This window comes from Panthera onca, chromosome B3 (assembly GCF_046562875.1).
Source record: "Panthera onca isolate mPanOnc1 chromosome B3, mPanOnc1 haplotype 2, whole genome shotgun sequence".
Lineage (NCBI taxonomy): Eukaryota > Metazoa > Chordata > Mammalia > Carnivora > Felidae > Panthera > Panthera onca.
Genome location: NC_138344.1, coordinates 110,306,951 through 110,334,788, shown reverse-complemented (window position 1 = coordinate 110,334,788; position 27,838 = coordinate 110,306,951). Strand labels below are relative to the sequence as shown.

General features: G+C 50.7%; 1 protein-coding gene across 10 annotated transcripts in view; it reads right to left on the bottom strand.

Annotated features, from left to right (window-relative positions):
• PLEKHG3 (pleckstrin homology and RhoGEF domain containing G3) overlaps positions 1–27,838 on the bottom strand; it is a 42,676-nt gene that overhangs the window by 6,384 nt on the left and 8,454 nt on the right. For 6 of the 10 annotated variants that reach the window (XM_078448148.2, XM_078448149.2, XM_078448145.2 and 3 more), the window contains 13 exons: positions 8,852–9,238; positions 7,678–7,775; positions 6,367–6,436; positions 6,010–6,056; positions 5,750–5,900; positions 5,530–5,661; positions 5,079–5,261; positions 4,408–4,500; positions 4,065–4,151; positions 3,783–3,816; positions 3,351–3,449; positions 545–634; positions 98–136 (listed from right to left, as the gene is read on the bottom strand). In XM_078448148.2, the coding sequence (XP_078304274.2) occupies positions 98–136; positions 545–634; positions 3,351–3,449; positions 3,783–3,816; positions 4,065–4,151; positions 4,408–4,500; positions 5,079–5,261; positions 5,530–5,661; positions 5,750–5,900; positions 6,010–6,056; positions 6,367–6,436; positions 7,678–7,775; positions 8,852–9,199 (1,471 nt within the window). In that variant the 5' untranslated portion in view covers positions 9,200–9,238. Of the gene's footprint in view, positions 1–97; positions 137–544; positions 635–3,350; positions 3,450–3,782; positions 3,817–4,064; positions 4,152–4,407; positions 4,501–5,078; positions 5,262–5,529; positions 5,662–5,749; positions 5,901–6,009; positions 6,057–6,366; positions 6,437–7,677; positions 7,776–8,851; positions 9,239–27,838 lie in introns of those variants that run through there. The other 4 variants (XM_078448146.2, XM_078448152.2, XM_060620051.3 and 1 more) reach the window with 1 other exon arrangement.

Below are 27,838 nucleotides of genomic sequence, written 5' to 3'. Positions count from 1 at the left end.
AACTGTCCTCAGTACCCCCACCCAGAAGGCTACCTGTGTCACCTCCCTGCCCCTACCCGAGAGCTTGCCGGGAAGGCCCGGCCATGCTCACACTCACCTTTCTCACTGAGTTGCCTGAGCAGGTGTCTGGTGGGCTCTGAGAAGGAAAGCGAATGGACAGTCAGTGCAGGCCTGGAAACAGGCCTGGCCCTGGTCCCATGCTCACAGCGCCACCGACACCACCAGCTCAAAGTTCCCTCCAGCTTGGCTGCCATTCAGCTCTGGGGCTCCGTACCTACCGCACAGGGAAGCAGGGCCCGGGCCACCCCCAGCCAGCACCAGGAGCAGCTCTGCCCACAATCGCTGCGTTAGTGCACCTCGCCCAGGGCCCTCAGTTCCGGAGCCAGAGCCCCATGCTGCCTCCTAGGACCAACCGGCCACGTCTCTGGAGATGCCTGGCTCTACCTCAAGCCCCACCCTCCCTGCAAGAAGCACATCAGCGCATTAGCGACACCCGAGGCCCAGCCCCCTCGCAGCACCCCTGGCTGGAAAGCAGAGGTCGCACCCGACTTCCTACGGCCCTTAAGGCCTGGCTCCGTGAAGCCTCGCTGCCCGCTGGGGAGTGATGCCCGGCTGAACAGGGGCTGACCGGGCTCTGGGAACAAGATACAAAACACACCCATTAGGCTGATGGTGTCAGCACCGTGTACCCCAGCCTTTCTGAAGACAGACCTGAGACAGACAGGCAGGGACAAGAGGACATGTGTCGAGGGACCTCTCCACGCAGTCTTGACCTTAGCCCATACTGTTCTTGCCCCACTGGTGTTAACTGGGCAGCCCACTATAAACTTGGGGGGCAGAAGGAAAATCTACCGAGGTCTCCGGGCTGTTCCCGAGCAGGGGAGCACACTGAAGTTTTTTCCACTGAGGTGTGGGTGTGGGTACACGCACAACATAAGTAAATGTTAATCCGACTGTTTTTTTTAAGTGAGAAAAGTAGAATGCCCTACTCTTTCACCTTAAAGCTTGTAATCAAGAATATTTCGTAAGTGACAAGTAATGACAGCAGCACCTTCCGTATCCAGGGTGTACTTCTTTGCCCAGCTCAGCAGTCAGGAAGGAGGAGGCCCGGAGGCAAGAGAGTAGGTGGCTCCATGCGTCACGGCAGTGCTAGCACTGGGCCTGTGTCTCCCTCTCAGCAACTTCCTGCCCCCCCTTTTTTGTTTTTTTTTAAACACTTTTTTAAAAGTAATCTCTACACCCAGGGTGCCTAGATGGCTCAGTCGGTTAAGCGACCGACCCTTGATTTAGGAGATCGAGCCCTGCGTCAGGCTCCGTGCTGACAGTGTGGAGCCTGCTTGGGATTCTCTGTCTCTCTCTGTCTCTCTCTCTCTGCCCCTGTCACGCACACTTTCTTTCTCCCCCTCAAAATAAATAAACTAAAAAAAAATTATTTTAATAAAAAAATAATATACTCTCTACACCCAACATGGGGCTCAAACTCATGACCCCAAGATCAAGAGTCGCATGCTCCACCGACTGAGATGGCCAGAGGCCCCTTGCCGGCCTGTCTTTACCCACACTTCTTACAAGTTCAGTCAGCTGATTTCAAACAACACAAGTGGGGAGAAGAGCTACAGGCGAGCACGCTACCACAGACGAGAACCAATGCTCCGGGTTAAGGACGGACACCACACGACGAACGCCACTGCCCTAGCTGTTCACAGGCCGCAGCAGTCTCCAGAAAGGGGAAAGTTCAACTGCGGTCAGCATCCTCTACCCTGAAAGGCTCAAGAGCAGGCAGCATGTTTTAGAAAGATGTTTGTTTCGGGGCGCCTGGGTGGCTCAGTCAGTTACGTGTATGACTTCGGCTCCGGTCAGGATCCCAGTGTTTGAGCCTCACGTCGGGCTCTGTGCCGACAGCTCCGAGCCTGGAGCCTGCCTCGGATTCTGTGTCTCCCTCTCATTCTGCCCCTCCCCTGCTTGCACACTGTCTCTCTCTCTCTCTCAAAAATAAATAAACATTAAAACAAATTAAAAAAAAAAAGGAGAGATGTTTGTTTCATAATGGTTGAAACTAAAGTATGAACACAAGTAAACAGAACATGACTCCGTCCGTGTTCATGGGCTAAAGTCTCAGTCTTGTGGAAACTTAGCTCTAAAACAGCTCATTTCCCGAGTGCCTTGATAGCTGCAGTTTGGACACTGATGTTATGACAGGCGGTACTGCTGTTTCAACCACCACCACCATCATCACCTCCATGATCCAGAAGCTTCCAATGCAAAGCTATGGCAGGTTAAAGGGGAACGCTAGAAGGGCAGGAAGAACGTTACAGAAAAAAAGGAAAACAGAAAGGGCCAGAAACGTAGGAAGTAACACCCTCAGTTTGGGGCTTTTAACAATACGACACCGTAAAACTTCTGCAACCATAGCAAATTTGCCTAGGGTTTAAGGTCCATTGGGAGGAACACATAACAAAACAAAATCACAAAAGCTTTCCAGAGACCGCTTGGTACCACCTTCCAGAAAACCAAAGCCCACGTGTCAATCCACATAGTTGTTCAGGGGACCCGTGGGTCACAGCCAGTCAAAGCCCAGTGCACCACGGAGATCTAAGCCAGGACAGTGCTGCCCATATTGCCGAATCTTCTCTCCAGGGGTTTCTGAGACATTTCTCATTCCAACTCTCACCTCGTCTATGTCTGGTAGGTACCAGCTGAGGCTAAGTCTGTCCCTGGGCCTCGGACTGAAGAGTACAAACAGACGAACAGACGTAGAATACACACACTTATCACCCCCAGAGCTAAGAATCAACGCAAGGCTCTCTTTTTCAACAGACGATTCATTCCAGTAACTCCAAGTACATAGCAGCAAGCCCAGTCATGGAAGAAAACCCAGCAGAGGAAAACTGAACTTTTCCTGAGACCCAAAGTAAATATTTCCTGTCTGGATTTGGTGCCACTTGACATCTAACTCATTTTCCCCGCGTCCTGCCTCTGCTCTGCTCCAGAACTGGGCTGGGGATCACCCATGATGTCTGAGCGTCACTCCTGGCTGGGCTCCAGGATTCTGAATGGCCAAGGAATAAGGTTTCAGTCGCGGGAAAGCTAAGGGGCACCGAGCCCTGAGTAAACCAGCATTCCCAGGGTGCGGGAAAAGGTGGGCTGCCCAACCCTGGGGCACAAGAAGGGCCCGAAGCAGGAGCACTGGCAGGGGTGCTCTACATGTGCCCAGCAACCCTCCCGGGACCTGCCCTTTCCCAAGATGTCCGGAGAGGTGACAGCCAGCCCCAAATGCTGCTGCACACAGTCCCCCTCCTGGCCCAGAGTCCTCCGAGGAAGCGTCTCTGCCCACACAGCCCTTCCCTTACCAGACTGCCGGCGCCCCTGCCGCACGTGGGTGGACACTTCGTCCTGGGAGGACCAAGCCTTCTTCAGGCGCTCCGGGCTGCAGCGGTACCGACTGGGATCTGCACACGAGATTCACAATCAGCCTTGGCCTAGACTCTGACTATACCTGACCACACTTCTGCTGCCCGCCCCAGCTCCAGGGGCCAGAAGCCTCCAGAGCTCCCTTCTCTTCCATCTTCCATCCAGGAATGTGAGGCACTAGGAGTCGCACCTGCCAACAGGACCATGCCCTTGACCTTGCAGCAGACCCCTAGCCTTTGACAAAAGGAGCTTCCCTTTCCCATCCTCCCTGCTCCCTGCAATATAAGCAGTAGGCAGAGCTTCCCCAGGATGCAACGTGACCTAGAGATGTGCACAACTAGGGGCAAAGCAGGCAGAAAGGGCACACTTACAGTAGGAGTCCATTTCCAAGATGGCTTCCTTGGCCTGGAAGGAAAGGAAACACCCTGTTACCACCTCACTATGTGCTGTGCCTCCCTTGCTCCACCAGCTCGGCTCTTACTGCACCGGGACACCCGCAGTGCTAGGCTGAGGTCGAGGGCATAGGCTGATCCCCACTGTCGAGTGGAGCCAACGTCCAGAGGGTGAGGCACTGGTGGGCCCCTGGCCCTGGCTGAGGATCACCTCTCCCTGCAGCCCATCAGGGGCTAGGTGGGGTACCCCCCGGCACTCACCTTCTGGGGGATAGTGGTGTGGTGGTTCTCCAGGATGAGCCTCTTGATGTGGTGAGTCCAGCTCCGTTTCTCCTCCACTGTCTTGGCCTGGAAGGACCCGAGGGAGAGGGAGCCAGGTGTTATTATCACAAGACTGAAGCCGTCCACCGTAGGCCACGCTTGTCGGGGGGGGCAGCGGCAGAAAGATGGCCTGTGCTGGGGCCTCTGTGAGGTTATCTTAACTCCCCAACACAAGCCTGAGAGATGTCCACAATGATCTCTACCTTCCAGAGAGAGACACTGAGGCTCAATAGAGCCAAGCGAGCTGAGAAGGCAGGTCTGTCCCCAGCCTCCCAACCCTCACCTGGATGTTGTACTGCTGCTTGCTGTGCTTGTAGTGGGTGACGGTGAAGCACAGGGAGTCTCTGGTGCTTTCGATCAGCATCAGGGAGGAGCACTGGGGCAGAGAGAGAGTGCAGTCAAGCACAAGAAGGGGCACTGGGGGGGTGGGAGTGACCTGGGGCCCCAGCCCCTCGAGACCATCCGGGGAGGCAAGAAGAGTAATCTCAGAAGGATAGAGCTGTATCCACACCAACCCAGAGCCCATGAAGAGGTCAAGAAGTGCAGCCTGGGGGCGTCTGGCTGACTCAGTCAGTAAAACATGTGACTCTTGATCTTGGAGTTTTAGGTTCGAGTCCCACACTGGTGGAGAGATTACTTCAAGATAAAATCTTTTTTTTTTTTTAATTAATTTATTTTTATTTTAAGAGAGAGAGCAGAGGGAGAGGGAGAGGGAATCCCAAGCAGGCTCCACGCCCAGTGCGGAGCCTAACTCGGGGCTCCATCCCACGACCCCGGGATCATGACCTGAGTCAAAATCAAGAGTCCAACACTCAACTGACTGAGCCACCCAGGCGCCCCAAAAACAAAATCTTTAAAAAAAAAAAAAAAAAAAGGGTCTGGAGATTGGCCCACTAAAATGGGGGAAGTGGAGAAGGAGTGGAGGGGCAGAGAACATGACAGCAGCCTGGTTACCGGGATATGACTCTTGTAGACAAAGTGATCGCCTCGCTTCTTGGTGATGAGCAGAGCTTTGTCAAAGAGGAAGAAGGTCCTCTCGTTGCGCACACGGTGCACGCGGAACGTGCCCTCCAGGACGAGCTCCCCGTAGATGGTCAGGTCTGGTCCCTTCCAATTGATGAGCAGTGACTGAATCTCCTGCAGCAGAGAAGCAGGGAGCCCCAGAGTCAGGCTGCTCATGACACTCTGGGGACTGCGTGGAGCCCCAGAAAACTCCTGCAGACACAGCCACCACCTGCATCCGCCAGACACACGCTGCCACAAGGGCTCCCCACAGAGAAGCCCACCCCACAGGGAAACGAGCCCTCAGCTCACCGCAGCAGGCGGCCACATGCGCTCTCCCAAGCGCCACCCCACCTCGCCCCACCACCCCTGCGAGTCCCTCCAGCCGCCAGCCCTGCAGCACCTGGAGCCGGACTGCATGCTCGTGCCTCCTCTTCATGTCATTGATGTACCAGGCCACGCAGGTCATGGTGTCAATGGCATCCTCCACCACCTCGAAGCCGTCTTCTTCTTCATCAAAATGTTTGGCGATTTCCTGTGCGGGAGACAGGCGCTCAGGCGGCCCAGACTCAGGCCCTGCCCCTCCCCTGGGCCCCGCATCCTCAGGAAGACCTCTGGGTTACCTGGAGCAGCAGGTGGTACTTGAGGATGCGCTGGACGGGCTTCAGCAAGTAGGAGCCCAAGGGCAGAGAGTGCTGTAGCAGCTCCTGCCGGTCCCGAAAGAACTTGGCCTGTTGCTTGTCCCGCATGCACTCGGTCAGGGCGGCCACTGAGCTGGGAGGGGGGAGGCGGCCGTCACTGCCTGGGAAGGCCTAGATGGGGGCGTGTGGTGCTCCAGGCCCACCAAATAACTCTACCTCCCCTCTCCACCCCAATTACTCACTTGGGGTAGTTGTTGCAATACTGGGTGTAGATATCAAACTCTTGGCTCTAAGAAGAGACCGAACAAAGATAGTGATTTCTGGGAGGCTGCAAACTTGGGAATACCAAAAACATGGCCCTGATCCCCAGAGTACACTCTGCCCCCCTTTCCCTGAACACCTGCAGATCCATCCTTGTATCCATCTCCCTGGGACACCCCATCCACCTAGCAGCCCCTGGCTCCAACCCAGAATGCCCCTCCCACCTGAAGCACCCCAGAACGCCCCTCCTTCCCCTGGCAGAAGCCTCTGCTGGGCGTTCCTGTGCCTCTGAGTCCCCAGCAAGGTGGGACAAGAGGCAAGAACCCAGCCCTTCTTACCCTTTCCACAAAGCAGCTGGCCACAGCCACAGGGTCACTATTGCAGCCGTCCAGGTCTCTGAGTAGCTGGCTGGGGGAGGGGGGAGTGGTCGTCAGACCCCAGACAGCTCACAGCCTCCACACCTACCAACAAGTCCCCTCCCCAACCTCCTGGTTCCCAGATACACAGCCAGCCCTGGTGACACGCCAAAGAGTCAGGGCTTCTCCCCCCTCAGAGTGAGCCCCATGCAGGCCAGCAACCACAGAGTATTCAGCACTGCCGTAAAGATGGGGAGCAAAGGAGCCCCACATGCTCAGCAAGCAAGAGAAAGGGGATGCGAGTACCCACCTTGGGAGGAGAGACAGCTCCTCTGCAAGCAGAAGGAGTCAAACACACACAGACTGAGATTAAAGGGGGAGGAAGAAGAGGGCTGGGATTCCCAAAGTAAGCAAAGGCCCCCGACACACACACCCCGGTGCAAAAGGATGCAGGAAAGGGAGAGAGGGGGAGTCCCAGAGCCTGAACTTGGATTCAGGTTGGGATGCTATGGGAAACCCTAACCACAACGCTCCCCTGTCACCTCCTCCCATGCATTTGTCTTCCCAACCCCCACCAGCACCTGGCCCAAGTCACCCTGCCCTCCCGGCCTTCTGAAGCTTGCACTGCAGGAAGTCTCTCAGCCATCTCACAGGGCCCTATGTCCTATCAATGCTGTCCCGTCAAGCACGCTCCCCCCGACCAGTGCCCTCGCCCTGGGGAATCTGTGGGCCCAGGCAGCACACGCCATATCTTCAAGGAGCCCCTTTGCCCTGAAGTAGCCTCCCGCCAGACTTCACTCAGCCTCCCCTTTCGCCTGATCTGTTCATTCACCTAATGGGTCAGATCACCTCCAGGGAGCCCTGGTTTCCCATGGGGTCAGTAAGAAAGTGATGAAGAAGTTAAGGGATGTGCAAGAAGGGGAGAAAGATGGAAGAGACAAAGGGCCACAAAGGGACAGAGAGAAGAGCATCACATGCCAGAGTCCAGCCATTCCCTGAGGGGGTGCTGGCCTGGCCCAGTCTGGCCCCAACATGCACATGACCTCAGATGGTCTCCCCCGCCTGACAGGAGGCACAGCAGCCCCAGGGCACATGACCCCACACCCCCTCTCTCCTACAGGGAGCTGACTGTAGCACCTTACAGGGGTAGAGCACCACTACCCACCCACCCTCAGTGATCAGGCCCCCGGCCCACATGTCACAGCCCAGGAGACTAGGCCCATCCAGGGCCCTTCTAGGCCCTAAGATGGGCCTCATAGGCAGAACGCAGTATGTGTTAGTCCCACTCCATACCTGTTCAGTGCATAGATGTTTTCTATGTTCCCAAAGAGGGCGCTGACTTGTTCTGGCTTCAGCAGCCCAGGCGTGTCAATGATCTTCAAGAGGTAGTCCTGCGTGGAGGGAGGCATCAGAGCCCATCCTCCACCCTGCCCCAGGTACAGTCCGTCCCCCCACTTCCTCCAGCCACACCCCATTTCTGTACAACCACAGTGTGACTTCACAGACATGGCCTACCGTACTGGGCTGCATAGTTCCCCACGCCCCAACTGATATCCATTCAGAACCTCAGGAGGTGACCTCACTTGGAAATAGAGTCTTTGCAGATGTAATGAGTCAAGGATCTCAGGACGATATTCTACTGGATTTAGGGTGGGCCCTAACTCCAATGACTGGTGTCCTCACAAGAGGAAAGGACACAGAGAAGGCAGCGATAGGAAGGTGGAGGCAGAGGTCGGGATAATAGATCAACAGGCCGAGGAACGCAAAGAATAGGCAGCAACCACCTGGCAGAAGCCAGGAGAGAGGCGTGGAACGCATTCTGCCTCCTAAACCAAGATAGACTAAGTGTCTGCGTTTTACTCACGCAGCTTGAGGTTATCTATTACAGCAGCCCTGGAAACAAATACACGGTTCCCTCTGCAGCGAGCAGAGGGCGTCCTCAGTGGCAGCCACACGGCCACCTTCCTGCGTGCCCGCGGTGTGAAATGCCTCACCAACATGGCCCTACGAGGTGGGTGCGTCTTCACGTCCCAGGTGAGGAACCCGAGGCTCAGGAGCTTACGCAGGTGCCCGAGACCCCGTAGCCAGGCAACCACAGAGCAGGGATCTGGGCACAGGTGGGCAACATCCAGGCCAGTGTCCTCACTGTGATCAGTTTCCATGAGCACAGCAGTCCCCGCCCCTCCCCACCAACCGTGCCTGCCCCCTAATGGCCTGCAGGAGATTCTGTGGGCCCGGGCTACTGATGTGACCCAAAGTCGTAAGGCAGTGGGAGCGGTCAGAGGCTCCCCCAGAGCAGGCCGCATGAGACCTCCCCACTACTCCATGGGAAGCAGGTCTTCTGAAACCAACTATCAGGGAGAAGTTTCCTTCCAGGGGTGGAAGCAGGTTTACAACAGAGCTGGGCCACCAGGAGCCAGAGGCCGGGCCCCCTCCCAACCTCAGCCCCTTGGGTGGCGGGCCTCACCTCCACGATGCTGCGCAGGTCCTGCACATACATCCGCTCCGTCTCCACGATCTCCCGCACCACTCGGCCCAGGTAGCTGAGCTTATGTGCTGGGGCCGCCGGGGCCCGGCTGCTGAATGGAGACAGGGGCCCCCTCACGCTCAGCCAGCCGCTGGAGTTGGGGTTGCCGTTGGGGGGATGCCGGCCGCGCGGGGAGCCTGCCCCGTTCTCAGCAGAAGCCTCGGAGCCACTGGGATCCTCCATGGCACCGCGGCTGTCACGGGATGAACCCGACGAGGAGGTGGTGGAGGTCAGGCTCACTGGCCGCTCCTGGCTGCGCTCTTGGCGGAGAGAGGCAGAGACAGGCATCCTGGCATCGCTGCCTGGAGAGGGCACTCCAGAGAGATTCTGGGTGGGACAGACAAAGAATTGAACCTTGGAATCTTCACAGAAACTGAAGGGAAACGGGTGGCTGCTGGGGGAGGAGGGAACGCCGAGTTAGTATTTAATGGGTACGGAGTTTCCATTTTGCGAGGTAATCAAGTCCGGGGGATGATGGTGGTGACAGATGAGCAACACTGGGAATGTACTTAATGCCACTGAAACACCACACACTTAAAAATGGTTACAATGGAGGGGCGCCTGGGTGGCGCAGTCGGTTGGGCGTCCAACTTCAGCCAGGTCACGATCTCGCGGTCCGTGAGTTCGAGCCCCGCGTCAGGCTCTGGGCTGATGGCTCAGAGCCTGGAGCCTGTTTCCGATTCTGTGTCTCCCTCTCTCTCTGCCCCTCCCCCGTTCATGCTCTGTCTCTCTCTGTCCCAAAAAATAAATAAATGTTGAAAAAAAAAAAAAAAAAATTAAAAAAAAAAAAAATGGTTACAATGGAAATGTTATGTCTGTGTATTTCACCACAATGTTAAAAACAACAGCTCTGAATGTGGAGGGGGTCCTTTCCCTCGGAATCTGCCAACAGGCACAAGGAGGCCTAGGTAACATGCCTTCCTGGCTCCAAGCTTTCCCAGGGTGAGGATGGGCAAACCACATCCAAGGACAATAAAGGGCTCAGAAACCCGATCCCCAGAAAAGCAGAGAGGACATCTCCACCATAGCAGCAGTGAGGGTGCATTCGGATGGAATCCCAAGCCCGGCCCCACTGCCCTGGCAAAGCTCCCAGCCTCTCAAAACCTCAGCATCTCAGCACCTACCCAAGGGCTGTGTCCACGAGGATGCAGGGACCTGCTAACACGTACAGGTCTGAGCGCGGTGCCTGGCACAAAGCAAGGGCTCCATAACTCATCAGAACAGTGATGATAACAGCAATTGTCAAAAAGCACTTCCCAAGTGCCCACTTGTCGGGACCTGTGCTGGGGTCACCAGCAAGGGCAGGTAAAGATCTTGCTCTTATAACCTAAGACAACACACACGCCAGAGAGTAAGAATCTCCTCGGGATTCCATCTCTGGGTCACGAGCGACTTCACCATGAATCTGAAACCTTCTGGATACTGACAGGGAAGGCAGAGGAGATAGTACGAAGGCTCCCCAACCCCCAGCACCTGGCACAGGCCCTGACTCACCCCAGCTCCCAGCGCCCAGGAAATGCCCCAAGGCTGAGCCACCGATGAGTCTCCCTAAATTCCCTTTAGCACAGCTAAGTCAGGAAGGCCAGCAAGCAGGAAACTGCTCCCAGGTAAGGCAAATACAGCCCCGGGTGGACTTTATTCCTGAGCAGGTGGTACTGTTCACAGGTAGGCCAACCTGGAGCAGTAAGTCTGGGAGGGGCTATGGCCTCTGGGAAGGAGAGGAACATTCCACTCCAACCCCAGAAGACTGCAGCTCGCCAGCACCACTTCCCAGAACGTGTATTTCTGTTTCCACAGGAACAAAGTTCTAGAACATCACTCTCATTACCAATAACCCAAAGCCTTCACCCCTAGTTTTAGGGCTCAGAAATTACTAGACCACAGCCTAGAGCTCTTCACAGCTATGAGAAGGATCTAGAAGGTGGCCTCACTCCGGTAACCTTGAATTTCCCCCTGCTTTTCTGTGCCTCTGCCCCAACCTGGAACAAGTAGCCCTAAGCTCTTGCTTTTGCAAATGTTCTATTTGCCTGGACATTATTTCCTCTCCATCTACCCCACGTCATGCCACCCCCCAACCTGTGTCACTTATACCCAATCCTCAGGTTTCAGATTAGAAGCCAGCCCTCTTTCTAGAAACCTCCCCAGAATACAAACCTGGAGGCCCCCTTCTACCTACTCCTACAGAACCCCAGGATTACCCTTACACCCCCTGTGTGACTGTGACTAGTGTGAGATCCCCTCCTCTAGACTGTAAGTGACCTAAGCTCAGGGGCCTTAAAGGTGATCTGGCAAAGGGAAAATGATGAACAAACCAGTGCTTCTCCTGAGCTGAAAATCAAGAGCCCAGCAAGGACCCTCTCCAGCACAGCACTTTGCCACAGAAGGTCTCAGCTTGGGCAGGGGGAGGGGTGTCACCTCCTCTGCAATCTATAGGAAGGAGCCTCTCATTGTGCAGGTAAGGACACAGTGGCAGCGCTGAGGCCATTCCAGCCTTCTCCCTCCCTTCCAGGCACAACAAGGGAGGATTAATTAACAAGCTCATCTTGGTGAAACTCTGAGCATCGCCGAGGAAAGCCCCTTGGGAAATGCAACATTGCTCCTTTTTCCTCCCTCCTCAAAAGAGCCTTTAAAATTAACCAACTAGGCCTTTCTACAGAACCAGCCCGCAGGGTAACGCTGTGTCATTTCAGCACAAAGAAAGACACAGATCCAAACTCCGCCCCAGCCCTTAACCCTCAGTCCTGTGGGACTCTGGTGTCCTTCAAAGCCTGCTGCACTGTCAGGCACCCTCCCACCCCCCCCTTCCCCACTCCCCACAGTCAGTCGGTAGCAGCTGGAATAATGGGGCAGAAACTCACGGCCTAAGACCTTTCCCAGATCAAACCTGGGGTCAGTTGGCCCCTAAGGGGATGCTAAATGGCAAAGGCCCAAGTCCCTGATGGATTTCACAGCCAGCCAGGTCAGTTTTAAAGTAGATTAGCCACAGCCCCCCTCCCCCCACAACACACTCTCTCAGGGAGATTAATCTCTAAGGGGTGCCTTCTGAGGGTCACTCTTTAGAGACCCCATTGCCCTGTGAACACAGAAACGAAAGCATCTTTTCTCCTTGGAGAAATTTCCTCTGGTTGAACGTAGTCATCTGCCTGCAAACCAAGCTCCCATTCTCAAAGTCATGCCCATGCCCAGGAGTCCCCCTGGGGCTGAGACAAAGCATACCAGCCAAGAGCTGAAGCGTTCTAAGTGCTACAGAAACAAGTCACTTCCATCTCCTAACAACTCTACAAGGTCAGCACCATTACTACCTCCATTTTACAGACACAGAAACTTGAGGCCACAAGGTAGCATGTGGTAGCTCCTGGATTTGAATTCAGGCACACAGGCTCCAGTGTTTAAGCCCCCCTGCCCCAGCTGCTGCCTCCCTAATGGATTTTACACAAGCCAGGGCCACAATTAGTCACAGACCTGAATGCATTGGCTTTGCTTCACCATAAACCATGGGTGGGGGGCTTATAAAGACTTGTTTTACCGCCATACTTCATTTATCCTAACAAAGGCCATGGAGGTAAAGGAATGAAAGTTAAAGATTCCTTCCGGCTATTTCTAGACCCCGCTACTATGTGACCTCTGGCCCGTACCCTCCAGTTGGAACAATGTGGTAAAATACAGATTCCAAGTCAAAGGAGAGCAGGTCACGGAGAAGCGGAAAAGCTTGAGGTCACCAGGATCGGACTATAATTCCTTGCATGAGACAAGCTCCGCAGGGACCAGGAGCCCCAGGATCACAAGGCTGTCCAGGACAGGAAGCTTGCTGGAAAACAACTTAAAGACCCAAAAAGGGAGGATGACAAGCATGTGGGGCCGTGAGAGCAAACCAGGCGGAGTACAGGGGGGCTGTTAGTAGAGTGTGAGTACACTCTGGTCCTAAAAGCCTGATCCCAACCAATACTGTGTGTGTGGTTCGGACTCCCAAAGAGACGGCAGAAGGACTGCCCACATACCCCTGGGCAGAGGCAACCTCTCCTTCCTTCCTCTTCCCTGAGTATCGCCCCAAACTGTTAAGAGTCACCTCAAAGCCAAGATTAGACCCAGGTCTTCAAACTCATCTGGAAGACACAGTCTGCTGGGGAAGTGGGAGCCTAGAGAAGGAGGTGACAGAGAGCAGCCAAACCCCCAAGCCAGATGCCCACACCCACCGCCCCCTACCACGCCCAGTCTCCAGTTCCCCTAAGTGTCCCCCAGCCGTGACCTGTTCCATCCCTCAACATGAGTCAGTCCAATCATCAATCAATGAATCAGTCTTCTGGAAAACTCTCTCTCCAGTCCCACACCTGTGACGGTCCCCTAAGCCTTTCTTTTTGACGGACCCAAGAAGTGGCTCAGACATACATTTTGGGGAGGGAGGAGGCAGAGGCACGAGAGGAATGGAGATTCATTTTTCTTTTTTTTTTTTAACGTTCTCTAAATTTAACAATCCACACCCTTCCTCCACCCACACCTCTCCAGGTTATCAACTCCGCCTGCTGAGGACCTTCCCCAGGCAGGGAGGCAGGCTGCAGCAGGCCTCTAGGACTCCCAGCACAGCTGAACGGGGGTCAAGTCCCACACCTCCTCCTCCTCACCAGGCTTCAGCACCAGGCCCCCAACCGAACCCACACCCCTGCCTCCAACAGAAAAAAATGACAAAACCCACAATTAGCCCCCATGTTCTGTCCTCAAGCCTCTGGTCACTGAGGCAAAAGTGACATCATCTTGCCAACCCCCACCCCCCCACCCTGCCCCGCCAACTTCAGAAATGATGGTCCTACAGCGAGGCACTCACCGGGAACCTTCTGGAGAACCTCTCCTTTTCTGGTCCTGGGGAACCCCCAGGACTCAGCAACATCCCCTCTGGCCCTCCCTCCTTGACCTGTGGGCTGAGAAGGCAGGAGAGGGAGAGGGGCACCCGCTGGACAGCCCTCTGCGCGGGCCAGCTCTGGAGACGCCTCAGAAAACATTTTGCTTCAGTCAGGCTGGGCCCAGGTGCGGAGGAGGAGGCTGATGTCATCCTTTCACCTGCCGCCCTTCACCCCACGCCCAAGAAGCGGAAGCCCGACACACCTGCCCTAGAGGCGGGCAGGAAAGGAGCAGGGCGCTCTCCCAAAGGCGACTGCTCCCAAATCCCCCGCACACCCACCTCCCCAGGGGCTTCCTACACACTCCAAAGGCTCTCAGAACCTGTCAGGCGCCCTTGACCTTCCCCGGAACAACGCCCCAACTCCCCTGTCAGGAGCTCCTCAGAGAGGGTACCAGAAGGAAGCAACAGAGAGCAGCTAAGGCTTCTCCAGACAAACACGGCAGGAGCAAGGTGAACTTCCTCAGAGATCTCAAACAGGAGCTGAGCTCACTCAGCCGTGCTGTCGCCCACAGCTCCGCGCCACCCCACGCCCGGCTCTTGCCTGTCTCTTCTTGCCGCTCCCCCTCGGCCACGCCAGCAGGAGGACACCTCTCAGCACAGCCCTAGAGGCTTTCCCGAGGGCAGGAGGATCCCTGAGAGGGTCTGGCTCTTTGCCCCTTTCCAGAGCAGCTTCCTTACTCAGGCCCCGCCCAACCCTCCCCGGACACTCAGGGGCCCAAAGCACCCTAAGAAAGGACAACGGGAGGCTCCCTGGGGAGTAACTGGGTTCGATGTGTTAATGTGAGCAACGTGACTGTCACAGAGGCCATGCAAACAGAGCGACCAGGGTTTCTGGGTCACAAACCTGGGCCAGCTGGCTCAAATTCATTTTCCCTCATGAATTTATTTTCCCTAGTGAATTCCTTTTCCCACCACCCCAGAACAGCAGGGGCCATCAAATGTGGCTGGGTCCTTAAAGCAGGACTTCAGCTGCTGGGAAGGAAAGGAAGAGCGGCTGCCAATGAAGCCCTCCCACCTGAATTCTGGGAGGAAATGCGGGCTTACAGACTGAAATCCAGAAAACCTCCTCAGCCTGGCCGTGGAGGGGAAAGACAGCCTTTGGTATTTCATCTCAGTGGGAAGACCACACCTCACTCACTGTTCCCACCACCCCGCAACCCCAACATTTGCTCCTGTTGTTTCTCATACCTGATATCGCATCCTGGACCCTCTCCCCCTACACAAACTCAGTCAAATCACCTCCTTCAGAAGGGCCTCCTCAACCACTTCCAGCCCCTTCAACACACACACAACTGTAGGCTGTGCCCCCCTTCAAAGTATATCCACATCCTAATCATTGGCTATAAGGAACCTACTGATGTTGCTTTATACAGCAAAAGAGACTCTGAAACGTGATCAAGTCGAGGCTCCTGAGACGGGGAGACTACCCCAGGTTACCGGGGTGGGCCTGATGTGATCACAGGGATCCTTACCAGAGGGATGCAGGATTCAGACGCTGATGTGCCAAGAACAGCAGAGGGACAGACAGAAAGAGGCTGGAAGACTGCCAGGCTGCCAGCTTTGCAGAGAGAGGAAAGGATCCACAAGCCAAAGGATGTAGGCAGCCTCAGGAGGCCGGAAAGGGTGAGGAAACCAATCCTCCCCCCACCGGAGCCTCCACAAGGAACACAGCCCCGTTGACCCAGATTCAGTTCTGACCTCCAGAACTGTAAGATAATAAATACGTGCTGTTTCAAGCAACTAAGTTTGTGGGGTTTGTTAGAGCAGCCACAGGACACTAATACATACACACTTCTTTGAACTCTAATGACCCAGAGTATCACTTAAAGTGCTGGTCCTTGGGGTCCGTAAGTGCATGCTTTTCTTCTGGACTAGACAGTAAAACCCAGGGGGGCTGGGCCTTCTTTCCTGTGCCCTTCCTTCCCCTTCAGAGAGCAATGCACATACTAGGTGCTCAATAAACACCTGCACTATTGTGCTAAAGCACCCCTCACCATTCCCACAGTAGGTGAAAGATAAACTGGTCAAAACCGAGGCCTGAGCCAGTTCCTCTTAGACTAATGAGTTTCCACATTAGTCACGGCCAGCAAGTTTCCAATCTGCCGAGAGGTACCAGGAGCAGTGACTGCTCATTCACCCCAGCAGTCCTGTCCCACTTGGCCCCAGACAAGGGCCTAGAGCAGGGGCACAGCTGCCCTGCCATCATGCCACATATCAAGTGACCAGTCACAAAAAAAATTGAGAGGAAGGGAAAAGTGGCCAAGGAACCACTCTGGAATTTGAAGAAGGGAGTACAATAAGGTCCCCCTACAAATATTGCAGGAAAAGCTTCCTCCCAGGAAGTCTCATATACATATATATGAAAGGCAGATGAGAGCAATTACTGATTAGAAATTGCATTCCTGGGGCGCCTGGGTGGCTCAGCTGGTTAAGCATCCCTGACCCTTGATTTTGGCTCAAGTCATGAGATTCTCTCTCTCTCATCCTGTCTCTGCCCCTCCCTCGCTCACATTCATTCTCTCTCTCCCTCTCCCGCTCCCTCTCTCTCGAAATAAATAAATAATACTTTTTAAAAAAATTGCTATTGCTTACAGCCAGGGTAGGTCAACTTGGCTCCCAGCACAGCCTGTCACTAAGGGAAATGACACAATGTCCCCAGAAGATGGAGCAGCTAAAGCTGGTGCTACAAATCATGGATAGATTCAGTGTCCCAAAGGCCCCACACTCTCCTCACTAGGCCAAAAAGGCTCACAGGACCTCCACTGCCTACTGGCAAAAGTCAGGAACCCAGCCCGGCAAATTAGCCACCTTGCTGTCCCTACACTCCCCACCCCCCACCCCCCACGCTGCAGGGACTGCTTGACTTCAGGCCTCCAGGCTGGGGTGGGGGAGGGGAGGAAATAAGAGCCACGCCTTCAACAGTCACAGCATTTACTGTGGCATCAGGTTCAAAGGCATTGGAGAATCTCAGGAGGAACCAAGTGGGAACAGAGGGGGTCCCGTTAGGTCCCTCTGCGTCCCCAGCAGAGAAGAGAGAATATGCAAGTGCACGTGTGCATGGAAGTCCATGGAGCAGAGGTTACACGTGCTAAATGGATTCACAGGCTTTGGAGTCAGGCAGACCTGGTCTGAAAGCCAGCTGCTCCTTCACAGGCCCCGTGTGGCCTTGGGCAAGCCACCTGCCCTCCCCAAGGGCTTACAGCTTCAAGTTCCTCATCTGCAAAATGAGAACAATAGCACCAACCTCACTGGTCTCCAAGGCTGAGATGATACAAAAACCAATTTGTACATCTGACACACAGTAAGCCCACTATAAATGGCAGGATGACAAGGATTGATAAAGTTTGTTCCACAAGCACTGGGACAAGAGATTTTTTTCCCATTTGTGCCTAAAATGTTTACCCACATCCCAAATTAATAATAAAGATGAAAGTGTTAAACTTGGTGAACTAGCATGACCTAATCCTCCCCCACCAACCATTCATCGTTTATAATCCCAACATCGATTTGAACCATGATCTTACATGAAAAAACAGAAAGCAATTCAGCTGGAAAGGAAAACAGTCTGATATCCATGCCCAACAGAAAGGACAAACCAGAAGATGAAGTGTAAGTGAGTCAGAGTCCTTTGCTCTAGCAGGCAAGGCACATTCCTCAGGGTTCTACAGGGAGAGACGGCATGTGCTACCAGGGAGCTAAAGAGGAACAGAGCTATGGAGGGTAACAAGCCTGAGCAGGAACAGAATTTAAGGAAATGTAAGGTAGCAAAAGCACAAGTAGGAGATCAATAAAAATCATCCTTGACACTAGTCCCTGAGTTGGTTCTTTCTTTTTAAGTTTTTATTTATTTATTTTTGAGAGAGAGCACGAGAGCAGAGGAGGGAGAGAGAGAGAGAGAGAGAGAGAGAGAGAGAGAGAGAATAAAAATCCCAAGCAGGCTCTGACTATGAGAGCTGAGCCCAATGCGGGGCTCGAACCCACAAAACGTGGGATCATGACTTGAGCCAAAGTCGAGAGTCGGATGTCTGAGCCACCCAGGTGCCTCACTAGTCCTTGGGTTTAAAAAAAACAATAAAATAAAATCCAGCACCAAGGTGGGCATGGGAAGGACATAAAACCATCAGGTAGTGGGAAGAGCCTTGCTATTCACCCATTTCCTAAATCACAGAGAATATCAAAGAGGGGCATAGCAGCAGAAAGTGTATGAGCCCAGGGACTCCAGCCAGCACTGCTCAAAACCAGCCCCAGCTCTGCCCCCAATAAGCTGGATGACAGATAAGGAGTAAGGCAGTGAGCGATCTGTGCCACAGTGTCTACCCTCTCATTTAGAGATAACAGTCCTTGCCCTTCCTAAGTCGTGAGCTTCAGAATTCACTGGACAAGTATTTTCAAGCACTCACTTTGCACAAAGACATTGTGGCAGCCTTGTGGGAGACACAGAGATGAATCACACACACAGCCTGCTCTCAAGAGCGGATACTCTATCAAGAGAAACAAGACAAGCCCATCAATAACAAAAGGAGGTAGAGAATGGGGTCATGAGCAGCATGGGAGTTCAAGACTGTCTCCAGTTTTGGGAATTCATTCCACACTTCTGAGCATGATGCTAGGCCCTAGGGATACTGAAATGAAGAAGACCTTGTCCCTGTCTTTGAGGAACCAATTCTAGAAGGAAAAATTACACAAATTATCCACAAAGCAATGCCTTGAAGGCTGGTACAGAAGTACAAATACATAAACTGTGCCCACAGGAAGAGGGAATAACTAGTGCCACCTGGGTGACCTGGGCAGCTTTAAAGGAGGTGATAGTTCAGCTGAGCCTTGAATGATGAATAAGCTTTTACTTGGCAGGTGAAGGGATGTGAGGGCCCTTGACGCAAAGGCAGCAGCATGGAAGAGTTGAGTCCCAAAAGGATATGGACGTCCCAAGGACCTGGGGTGGCTGGCAGCAAGAGGCCAGGCTGGCAGGAATGGGAGAGACTGTAGGCATCGGCAATGGCGGGAAAGGACACACCCGAGCCATGCCTGGAAGAACAACTACCGGAACAGTAAGGGAAGGGCTCTGGGAGATGAGGTGTGAGAATATGCCCCAAAAAGCGACAAACCCCACGTGGGACTATGGGAGCAGGGGTCCATATAGCCAAAGAGTGTTCAGGAAGAATCCAGAGGCCCAAGAAGGTTCTGACTATTCGTAGAGAGCTTCAGGGAGGAGAAAAAGAGAAGGACCCAGGGAAGCATCTGCTAGAAAGAACAGGACCCATTCCAACCCTTGTGAAGGGGGCAGAAAGGAGGATCCCAGTAAAGGTGAAGACACAAAGCTTCGTGTAAATTGGAAGCTTCTGAAACCAAGAAAACTGAGAGATGGGGGCTTAACCAGAAGAGAATGTCCCATTGGGGTTCCAGGCCAAAGGCTCTCTCCTGGGCTGGGGACTAGTCAGAATACATCTCATCACCTGAGGACTTTTTCCCTTCACCAAATTCTCACGTTCCCGCCCTAAGCAAATTAGAATCAGGGGGCAACCTGCCAACAGGGTGGCTACCCCAAATGCAACTTCCTCTCTACTTCTGAGCATGACCATCCAGACCCAGAAAAGTGTGTAAATGTGAGCAGCAGTGCTCCCCACCACACCGCTTAGTGAACTGCTTCCATCCATCAAACCACTCTGGCCTTCCCCGTCTCTCAGGCACTACAGCAAAAATGCTCCAATACCCCTCCTTCTTTGCCCAGGACGCTGATCTTGGGCCTGGTGCCTGACCCAGAGAAGTTAAGAAAGTGGATTTTCTTCTATAAGGCAGACTGTATAGGCTCTCACAACAAATGGCGACTCTCAAAGGCAGCCAAGCCCTTTAGACAGCAAGGCCTTATACATTTCCCTTCCCGGATCCCTCTCCCAGAGTCCAGGAGGGCCCCTCTCCACCCCACAGCACCTGTCTCCACCCCCCTGACCCCTTCCCTTCTAAGAGGCCTCAACCAAGGAGGCCCAAGAAACTCATCCAACCAGTTCCCAGGTGGGAGGAAAGGAGCTGTCTCCCTTAGCTGAGAGGTTAGGAGACCAGAATGCAGACAGGAGGGGCAGCTGTCACCAAAATTCTGGGGTGAGGGGATGCACGTGGCATGGTGCAACACAGGCCGGGCAGCACAATCCCGCTCCTGGAAAAGCAAGGCCTTGACTCAACATTTAAAAACATAGTCAAGTCAGGGTGGCAATCTGCCCCCTGAACTCCCTGCTCCTGTGGCCCGGAGATCCAGAAGTGGCGGGCACAGCCCCTGCCTGGCAGTGTCCATCCGGGAGGACGCAGGGTGGGGGAGAACTTCCTTTCATTTGCTGACCTGCCACCACTTGATTTTATCCAAAATAACCACCCTCCGTGGATTCTGGGAAAAAGAAACTTCAGGAAGAAGTGGGAGATTAACTCTGCTTTTCCCAGCGCTGAAGCGCTTTTGTGCTGGGTCACTCCAACACTGCGGCCCCTTCTCTAACCAGCCAACTCTGAATGTTCAGAAATCAAAAGGCCCTCCGAAACCCCCAGGAGAACCATCTACAGTCACCTCTAAAACAGGAACACGGGACTCTCTTGCTCTTACCCAGCCACAGTTGACAAATCCACTAGAAGCCAGGGTAGGATAAAAAAAAAAATCAACAAAAAAAACCCCAGCTCTCCGACACCTACATGGGGTTCCTCGGTTTCTGAACCTCCAGGGGAGAAACCTACCTTTTGCCCCCAAACCTGAGGCTGGCCAGCTTTCACGGGGTAGTTTGTAAAGGCCTGGAGGCCCAGAGCTGAGAGTCAGGCCCCCTTGTACCCCCTGGCCTGGCCTCAGCCAGGTACCTACCGCCTTCCTCAAAAGGGCTCCCATCGGAGCACCGAGAGGGCCACCTGGGGCCCGGGAGCTGCGCCCTCCCAGCCCCGGCAGCCGAGCGGTTAACAGGCTTGGGGCGAGCAGCGAGCTGCCACCAACAGCCTCGGGAATTAAAGTGCCCGCCGCCTCCTGCAAAAGCTCTTCAATAAACGTCCTATTCAGAACCAGTTCTGCGTGTGGGTCATACTTTCTGCATTTCTTTCATTCCTGATGCCTGGGGGGCCCCCCGACGGAGGAAATGAGGCTTCTCACCCTAATTCAGCAGGCCCCAGCGGGGTGAGGACCCAGGCCACAGTCTGGCAGGTATGCACTGCCCGGCTGAGGACATGCAAATATCTAAGCAATTAAACACAAGGGGACACTAACTGCAGGAAGTCAAATACTGAAGACACTTGAACAAAGCCAGATCATTCACCAGCACAACAATACTCCATTTATGTGGCTCCTCCCCCACCCCAGGCCCTCAAAGCCTGAGGATATTAACCCTTGTCCTTACAACAGCCAGGAGCACAGGGAAGAGGCAGGTGGGCAGCAGGCATTATTATCCATTTTACAGATCAGGAAACTGAGTGGCTCCCAAAATGCCAGATTGGAATACCAACTGGCACATTATTGGGGTGAACCAGGCATTGTGCTGAACAAAACCTCTGTGTAGTCTCCTCACAACAACCTCAAGGTCCAGAGCCATGGGCTCCTTTACCCAAGGCCCAACAGGGAGGGAAGAGGGGAAAGCCAGGGTTTCCTGGAATCCTGCTTCCAGAGCTCTTCGTCATTCCTCGAAGTGGCCTCAGGTGGGGCCTTAAGAGATGCAGATGACACCCCTCGAGACCACCTTGTGGGAACGCCCTCAGGCACTTTGCTCAGAACAAGTTCCTACACTGAGGGGGAACCGCAGAAAGAGGGCAAAATGGAGTCACCTGGGAATTCATAACTCTCTCCTAGAAGCTTCCAGGAACGGTTTCTGTGCCCGTTGAGGGATGGCCCAAGGACCGAGCGCACTGGCTGCCCTTCTCCACCCCGTCACAGTGAGGGGTACTCATCCGCACAGCAGCTCAGTGAGTGGCAAGTACCCTAAAGAGTCTTCTGTGAATGCTCTGTCCTCTTAACTCAGTTACAGCCTCCTGCAGTTACGGACCAGATCTTGGGGTGGGGGTGGGGGGTACCCTTTTCCCCCCAGGTCTTCTGGCACTCAAATGCCCACTACTGATTTTGGCAGGTGTGCAAGCATATGCCAGAAAAAGGCCACAATGAAGCACACGGGTGGCTGGTATTTTCTGAGCTCTTACGGGAGAAAAAGACCTTCCCTAGAGGAGGCCCAGAAAAAGGTTGGGGAATGGAAAACCAAGCTGTTCACCTCGTCTCTGCTGCCTGGTCAGACCCAACCCAGCTGAAAGCTGCAGCGTCCAGGCTGAGAGGACTTCCTGTCTGAAAACAGGATTACTCAAACTCACTCACATTTAGTGGCAATATAAACTGCGTGCCAGGTCCTGAGAACATGGCAATATGTAAGGCAAAGCCTTGCTATCAAGGAGCTTACGCTCCCAGTGGGAAGGACACAAATGGTAGGCAAATGACTAATATATTTCTGGGTAGTGATAAATGTCATGAAGAAGATAAAGCAGGGAAAAGAGTGTGAGTGGGGGATGGGGGCGTTGTTTGGTCAAGAGGCCTGGGAAGGCTCAGAGGAGGGGACTCTGGGGCGGAGTCCTGTGTAAGAAGAAATCACACCGCAAAGTTCTGGGGGAAGAGCCTCCCAACAATCCTTTCCTCCACTCCACCTCAGCCACCGACCCACACATTTCATATGTCCCAGAGCTCATCATCACCAGTAAATGCAGACTTCCCAAATATACTTTTAAGCATCCAACTCTTTGCAACCACTGACGAGGAGCAGAGTATGAACATTACTAACCCTACAACAAAAAGCCATCACAAGGGAATAAAAAGATGGAACAAATTGGTACTCCAAGAGCTAAAAGAAAAGAAAACTCTGAGCAAGACTTTGAAAAAGTACTAAACAGAAATGAAATATACGATATTGAAATTTAAAACCCAATACATATGGGCTGGCTCAGTCAGTAGAGCACGCGACTCTTGATTTCAGGATTGTAAGTTCAAACCCCACATTGGCTGTAGAGATTACTTAAAATTGAAAGAAAAATCCTGGGGTGCCTGGGTGGCTAGGTGGGTTTAGCATAGGACTCTTGGTTTCAACTCAGGTCATGATCTCACAGTTCATGGGACTGAGCCTCGTGCTGACAAGGCAGAGCCTGCTTGGGATTTTCTCCCTCCCTCTTTCTCTCAGACCCTCCCCACTGTCTCTGTCTCCGTCTCTCTCTCCCTCTTTCTCAAAATAAATAAATATTTAAGAAATAAAAATAAAAAATTTAAAAACACTTTAAAAAATCTTTAAAAAAAAAAATAAAACCCAATAGGTAGGTTAAACAGAAAATTAAACACAGCTAGAGAATTAGTGACATGTAAAGAAAAAAAAAAAAAAAACAAAACCTGAGTAAGTCATCCTGATTTCAGTGCAAAAAGAGAAGATAGAAAATATGAACAGAGAGATCCAGAAAGTTCCAGAACAAAAAGGAAAATGGGAGAGAGGCAATTTTCAACGATGGAACATACATGAATTTTCCAGAACAGAAGGTAGACATTTGTCCTCTGATTGAAAGCACACACAAGTTAAATTTAAAAGAAGGCTACAGGGGCGCCTGGGTGGCTCAGTCAGTTGAGCGTCAGACTTCTGCTCAGGTCATGATCTCACAGTTCGTGAGTTCGAGCCCCACGTCGGGCTCTGTGCTGACAGCTCAGAGCCTGGAGCCTGCTTCTACTTCTGCGTCTCCCTCTCTCTCTGCCCCTAACCCACTCACATGCTGTCTCTGTCTCTCTCAAAAATAAATATTAAAAAAAAATTTTTTTTAATAATAATAAAATAAAAGGCGGCTACATTTAGCTATATCGTGCATAGTATAAATGGAGAACACTGAAGACGGAAAATAAATATCTTCAAGGATTATAAGGAAATACCACAAACAACTATATGCCAATAAATTAGATAACTTAGACAAACAAATTCCTAAATGACACAAATCAATGACTGACTCAGGAAGAAATAGAAAATCTGACAAGAACTGTTCACAAGTAAAGAGACTGACTAGTAATTTTAAAATTCTCAATAAAGAAAAGCCCAGGACTAGAGGGCCCCACTGATGAATTCTACCAAACCTTAAAGAAGAATTAATACCAATTCTTTACAAACTCTTTCAGAAATAAAAGAGGAAGGAACACTTCCCAACTCATTCTAGAGGTCATATTACTCCAATATCAAGACCAGACATCACAAGAAAACTATAGTTTAAAATCCCTAATAAATAAAGATGCAAGAATCCTCAACAAAATACTAACAAATTGAATCCAGTAACACATAAAAGAGTATACACTATGACCATATGATTTATCCCAGAAATACAAGATTGGGTTAACATCCAAAAGTCAAGATATTAATAAAGTACAAAAACCACCTGATAATCTCAGTAGACCCAGAAAAAATATTTGACAAAATCTAACACCTTTCCATAATAAAAACACTTTCACAAACTAGGAATAGAAGGGAACATTCCCATCCTTACAAAGAGCATCTACAAAAAACCTCTAGGTACTTGGTACTTAATGGAGAAAGACTGACTGCTCTTCCCCTAGGATCAGAACAAGACGAGGATGTCCCCTCATGCCATTTCTATTCAACACTGTACTAGAGTTGGTACTTAATGGAGAAAGACTGACTGCTCTTCCCCTAGGATCAGAACAAGACGAGGATGTCCCCTCATGCCATTTCTATTCAACACTGTACTAGAGTTGTAATCAGGGCAATTAAGCAGGAAAAAGAAATAAAAGACATTCAGACTAAAAAAAGGAAGAAGTAAAGCTATCTCTGTTCACAGATGACACAATCTTGTACATAGAAAACCCTAAGAAATCCACTGTAAAACCATTACTACTAATGAAAGAGTTCAGCAACACGGCAGAATATAAGATCAACACATAAAAATCAATTCTAGTCCTATACATTGGCAGTGAACAATCCAAAAATGAAATGAAGAAATGAAACAATACCATTTATAATAGCAAAAAGCATAAAGTGGTTTGGAATATATGTAACAAGGAAAATGCAAGACTTGTGTACTGGAAACCACAAAACACTGTTGAAAGAATTAAAGAAGATCTGAATAAACGGAAAGCCAACTCATGTTCTAATGCATCAGAACATTTAACATTGCTAAGCTGGCAATACTCCCCAAATCTATGTACAGGCTCAACACAACCTCTGTGAAAATCTCAGCTGGATTTTTGCAGAAATTGACAAGCTGATCCTAAAATTCCTCTGGAAAAACAAGAGACCCAGAATAACCAAAACAATCTTGGAAAAGACCAAAATTGGAAGACTCACAGTTCCTGATTTCAAAACTAACTACAAAGCTACACTTACTAAGACTGGCTATACTGGCATAAAGGCAGACATATAGATTAATAGAATTGAGAGTACAGAAATAAAACCTCACATTTAGAGCCAAATGATTTTCATCAAGGGTACTAAGACAATTCGACAGGAAGAGACTTTCAACAAGTAATACTAGGACAACTGGGTATTCACATGCAAAAGAATGAATCTGGACATCTGGTTTACACCATACACAAAAACTAAGGCAAGATGTATCACAGATCTAAATGTAAGACCCGAAACGATAAAATTTTAGAAGAAAACATAGGAGGAAATCTTGCTGAACTTGGGTGAGCAATGGTTTCTTAAGTATCAAAAGCACAGGCACCAAAACAAACAAATAAAACTGATATACTGGACTTTACCAAAATTAAAAACTATAGTGTTCCAAAGGGCACTCTCAAGAAAGTGAAAAAAAAGAAAAGAGAAAAAACAAATTCCAAAATGGGAAAAAATACAAAACAGTTGTAAATCATATACTGGACAACGGACTCATACCTAGAATATGTAAGGAACCCTTACAACAACAACAATAAAACTCAATTTATAAATGGGCAAAGATTTGAATAGACATTTCTCTAAAGAAGATATACATAAGGCCAATAACCACATGAAAATATGCTCCACATCATAAAGCATTAAGGAAATGCAATCAAAACCATAGCTAATACCACTTCATAACCACTAGGATGGCTAAAATAAAAACAATGTTCAACAAGTATTAGCGATCATGTGGAGAAATTAGAACCTTTGCACCCTCCTGGTAAGAATGGAAAAGAGTCCAGCTTTGGAAAACAATCAAGCTGTTTCTCAAAAAGCTAAAGAGTTACCATATGGCCCAGCAATTCTACTCCTAGGTATATACTAAAGAGAACTGAAAATATATGTCCATACAAAAGGTGAACATAACCATTCACAGGGTGTTATTCATAACAGCCAAAATACAGAAACAGCTCAAATGTCCATCAACCGATGAAACGATAAACAAAATGCAGTATATCCATACAATGGAATATTATTTGGCAGTAAAAAAAATGAAGATCCGATAACATTCCACAACATGGATGACTCTTGAAAACATCAAGCTAGGCATAATAAAATACATTTTTATGAACTCATTTATGTGAAATATCCAGAATAGGCAAATGCATAGAGAGAGAAAGGAGATTTGTGGTTGCCTGGGGATGAGGGATGGGAAAAAATGGAAATGACTGCTAATAGGTATAGGGTTTCTTTTTGAGGGGGCATAAACTGTTTTAGGATTGGACAGTGGTAATGGTTGTACAACTCTGTGAATATACTAAAAACCACTAACCACCTTACATAGATGAATTTTAAGATATGTGAAATGTCTCAATAAAGTTATAAATCAGTCAATAGAATCTTAAAAGTAACAAGTCAGTGGGAAAAGTATAGACTCTTCAATAACTCGTACTGGAAAATTTGGCTACTCCTCTGGAAAAAGAAAATCAGTTTGATCTTACAAGGTTGAATTGTTCTCTACCTTGCCTGGACATAAGTCACCTAGGGCATTTCATAACCATGCCTGGGCCCCACCCCAAGATATTTTTATTTTTGTTTTTTTTTTAATGTTTTTATTTATTTTTGAGACAGACAGAGCAAGCGGGGGGAGGGGCAGACAGAGAGGGAGACCCAGAATCTGAAGCAGGCTCCAGGCTCCAAGCTCTCAGCACAGAACCCGAGGCAGGGCTCAAACTCACAGGCTGTGAGATTATGACCTGAGCCGAAGTCAAAAGCTCAACTGACTGAGCCACCCAGGTGCCCCAAGATATTATTTTATTGGTCTTATCTGAGGTGATACTCAGACATCATCAGTACTTTCTTTTTAAAGCTCCTCATAAGGCTTTAGTGTGGAGCCAGAGTTGAGATCCAATTTCATATAAAATTTAAAATGAATTTAAAATGTAAGCACGGGAAGCAAAACTTAAATTTAAAATAATATATTTATAAAATCAGAGCAGGAGAGGATTTTTTGAACAAGAGACAGAAAGTATAAACAAAAGATTGGTAAATCTGACATTAAAATTAAAACTTCCTTATGAAAACTGACATTATTAATAAAGTTAAGACAACCCGCAGCTCTATGTAACGAATATAATATACCAAAGATTAGTTATTTAACATATATATCTTTTAACTCCTAAAAGACAATGGCAATTAAAACTCTGGAAAAGTCTACAAGAGCCGATAGCACGTGGGAGAGGCGTGGGGGGTACGCATGGGAAACTTTTCACTGTGTTCTCTTTTGCAGTTTGAATCATGCGGATATATTATCCAGTTAAATACAAAGATTTTTTAACGTAAAGGGCAAAGACTCATATAATAACATGATTGGCCAATAAACAGGAAAAGTGTCCATCCCTACCTGTAATCAAAGTGTAAATTTTATTTCTTTTGAGAGAGCGAGTGTGTGCAAGAAGGATAGAGAGAAAGGGGGAGAGAGAATCCCAAGCAGGTTCCTCGCTGTCAGGATAGAGCCCAAATAGGGGTTTGATCCCATCAATCGTGAGATCATGACCTGAGCCAACATCAAGAGCCAGACGCCTAACCAACTGAGCCGCCCGGGCACCCCAAAGTGTTAATTTTAAAAACCCTTTTATTGGGGCACTTGGGTGGCTCAGTTGGTTGGACATCTGAATCGATATC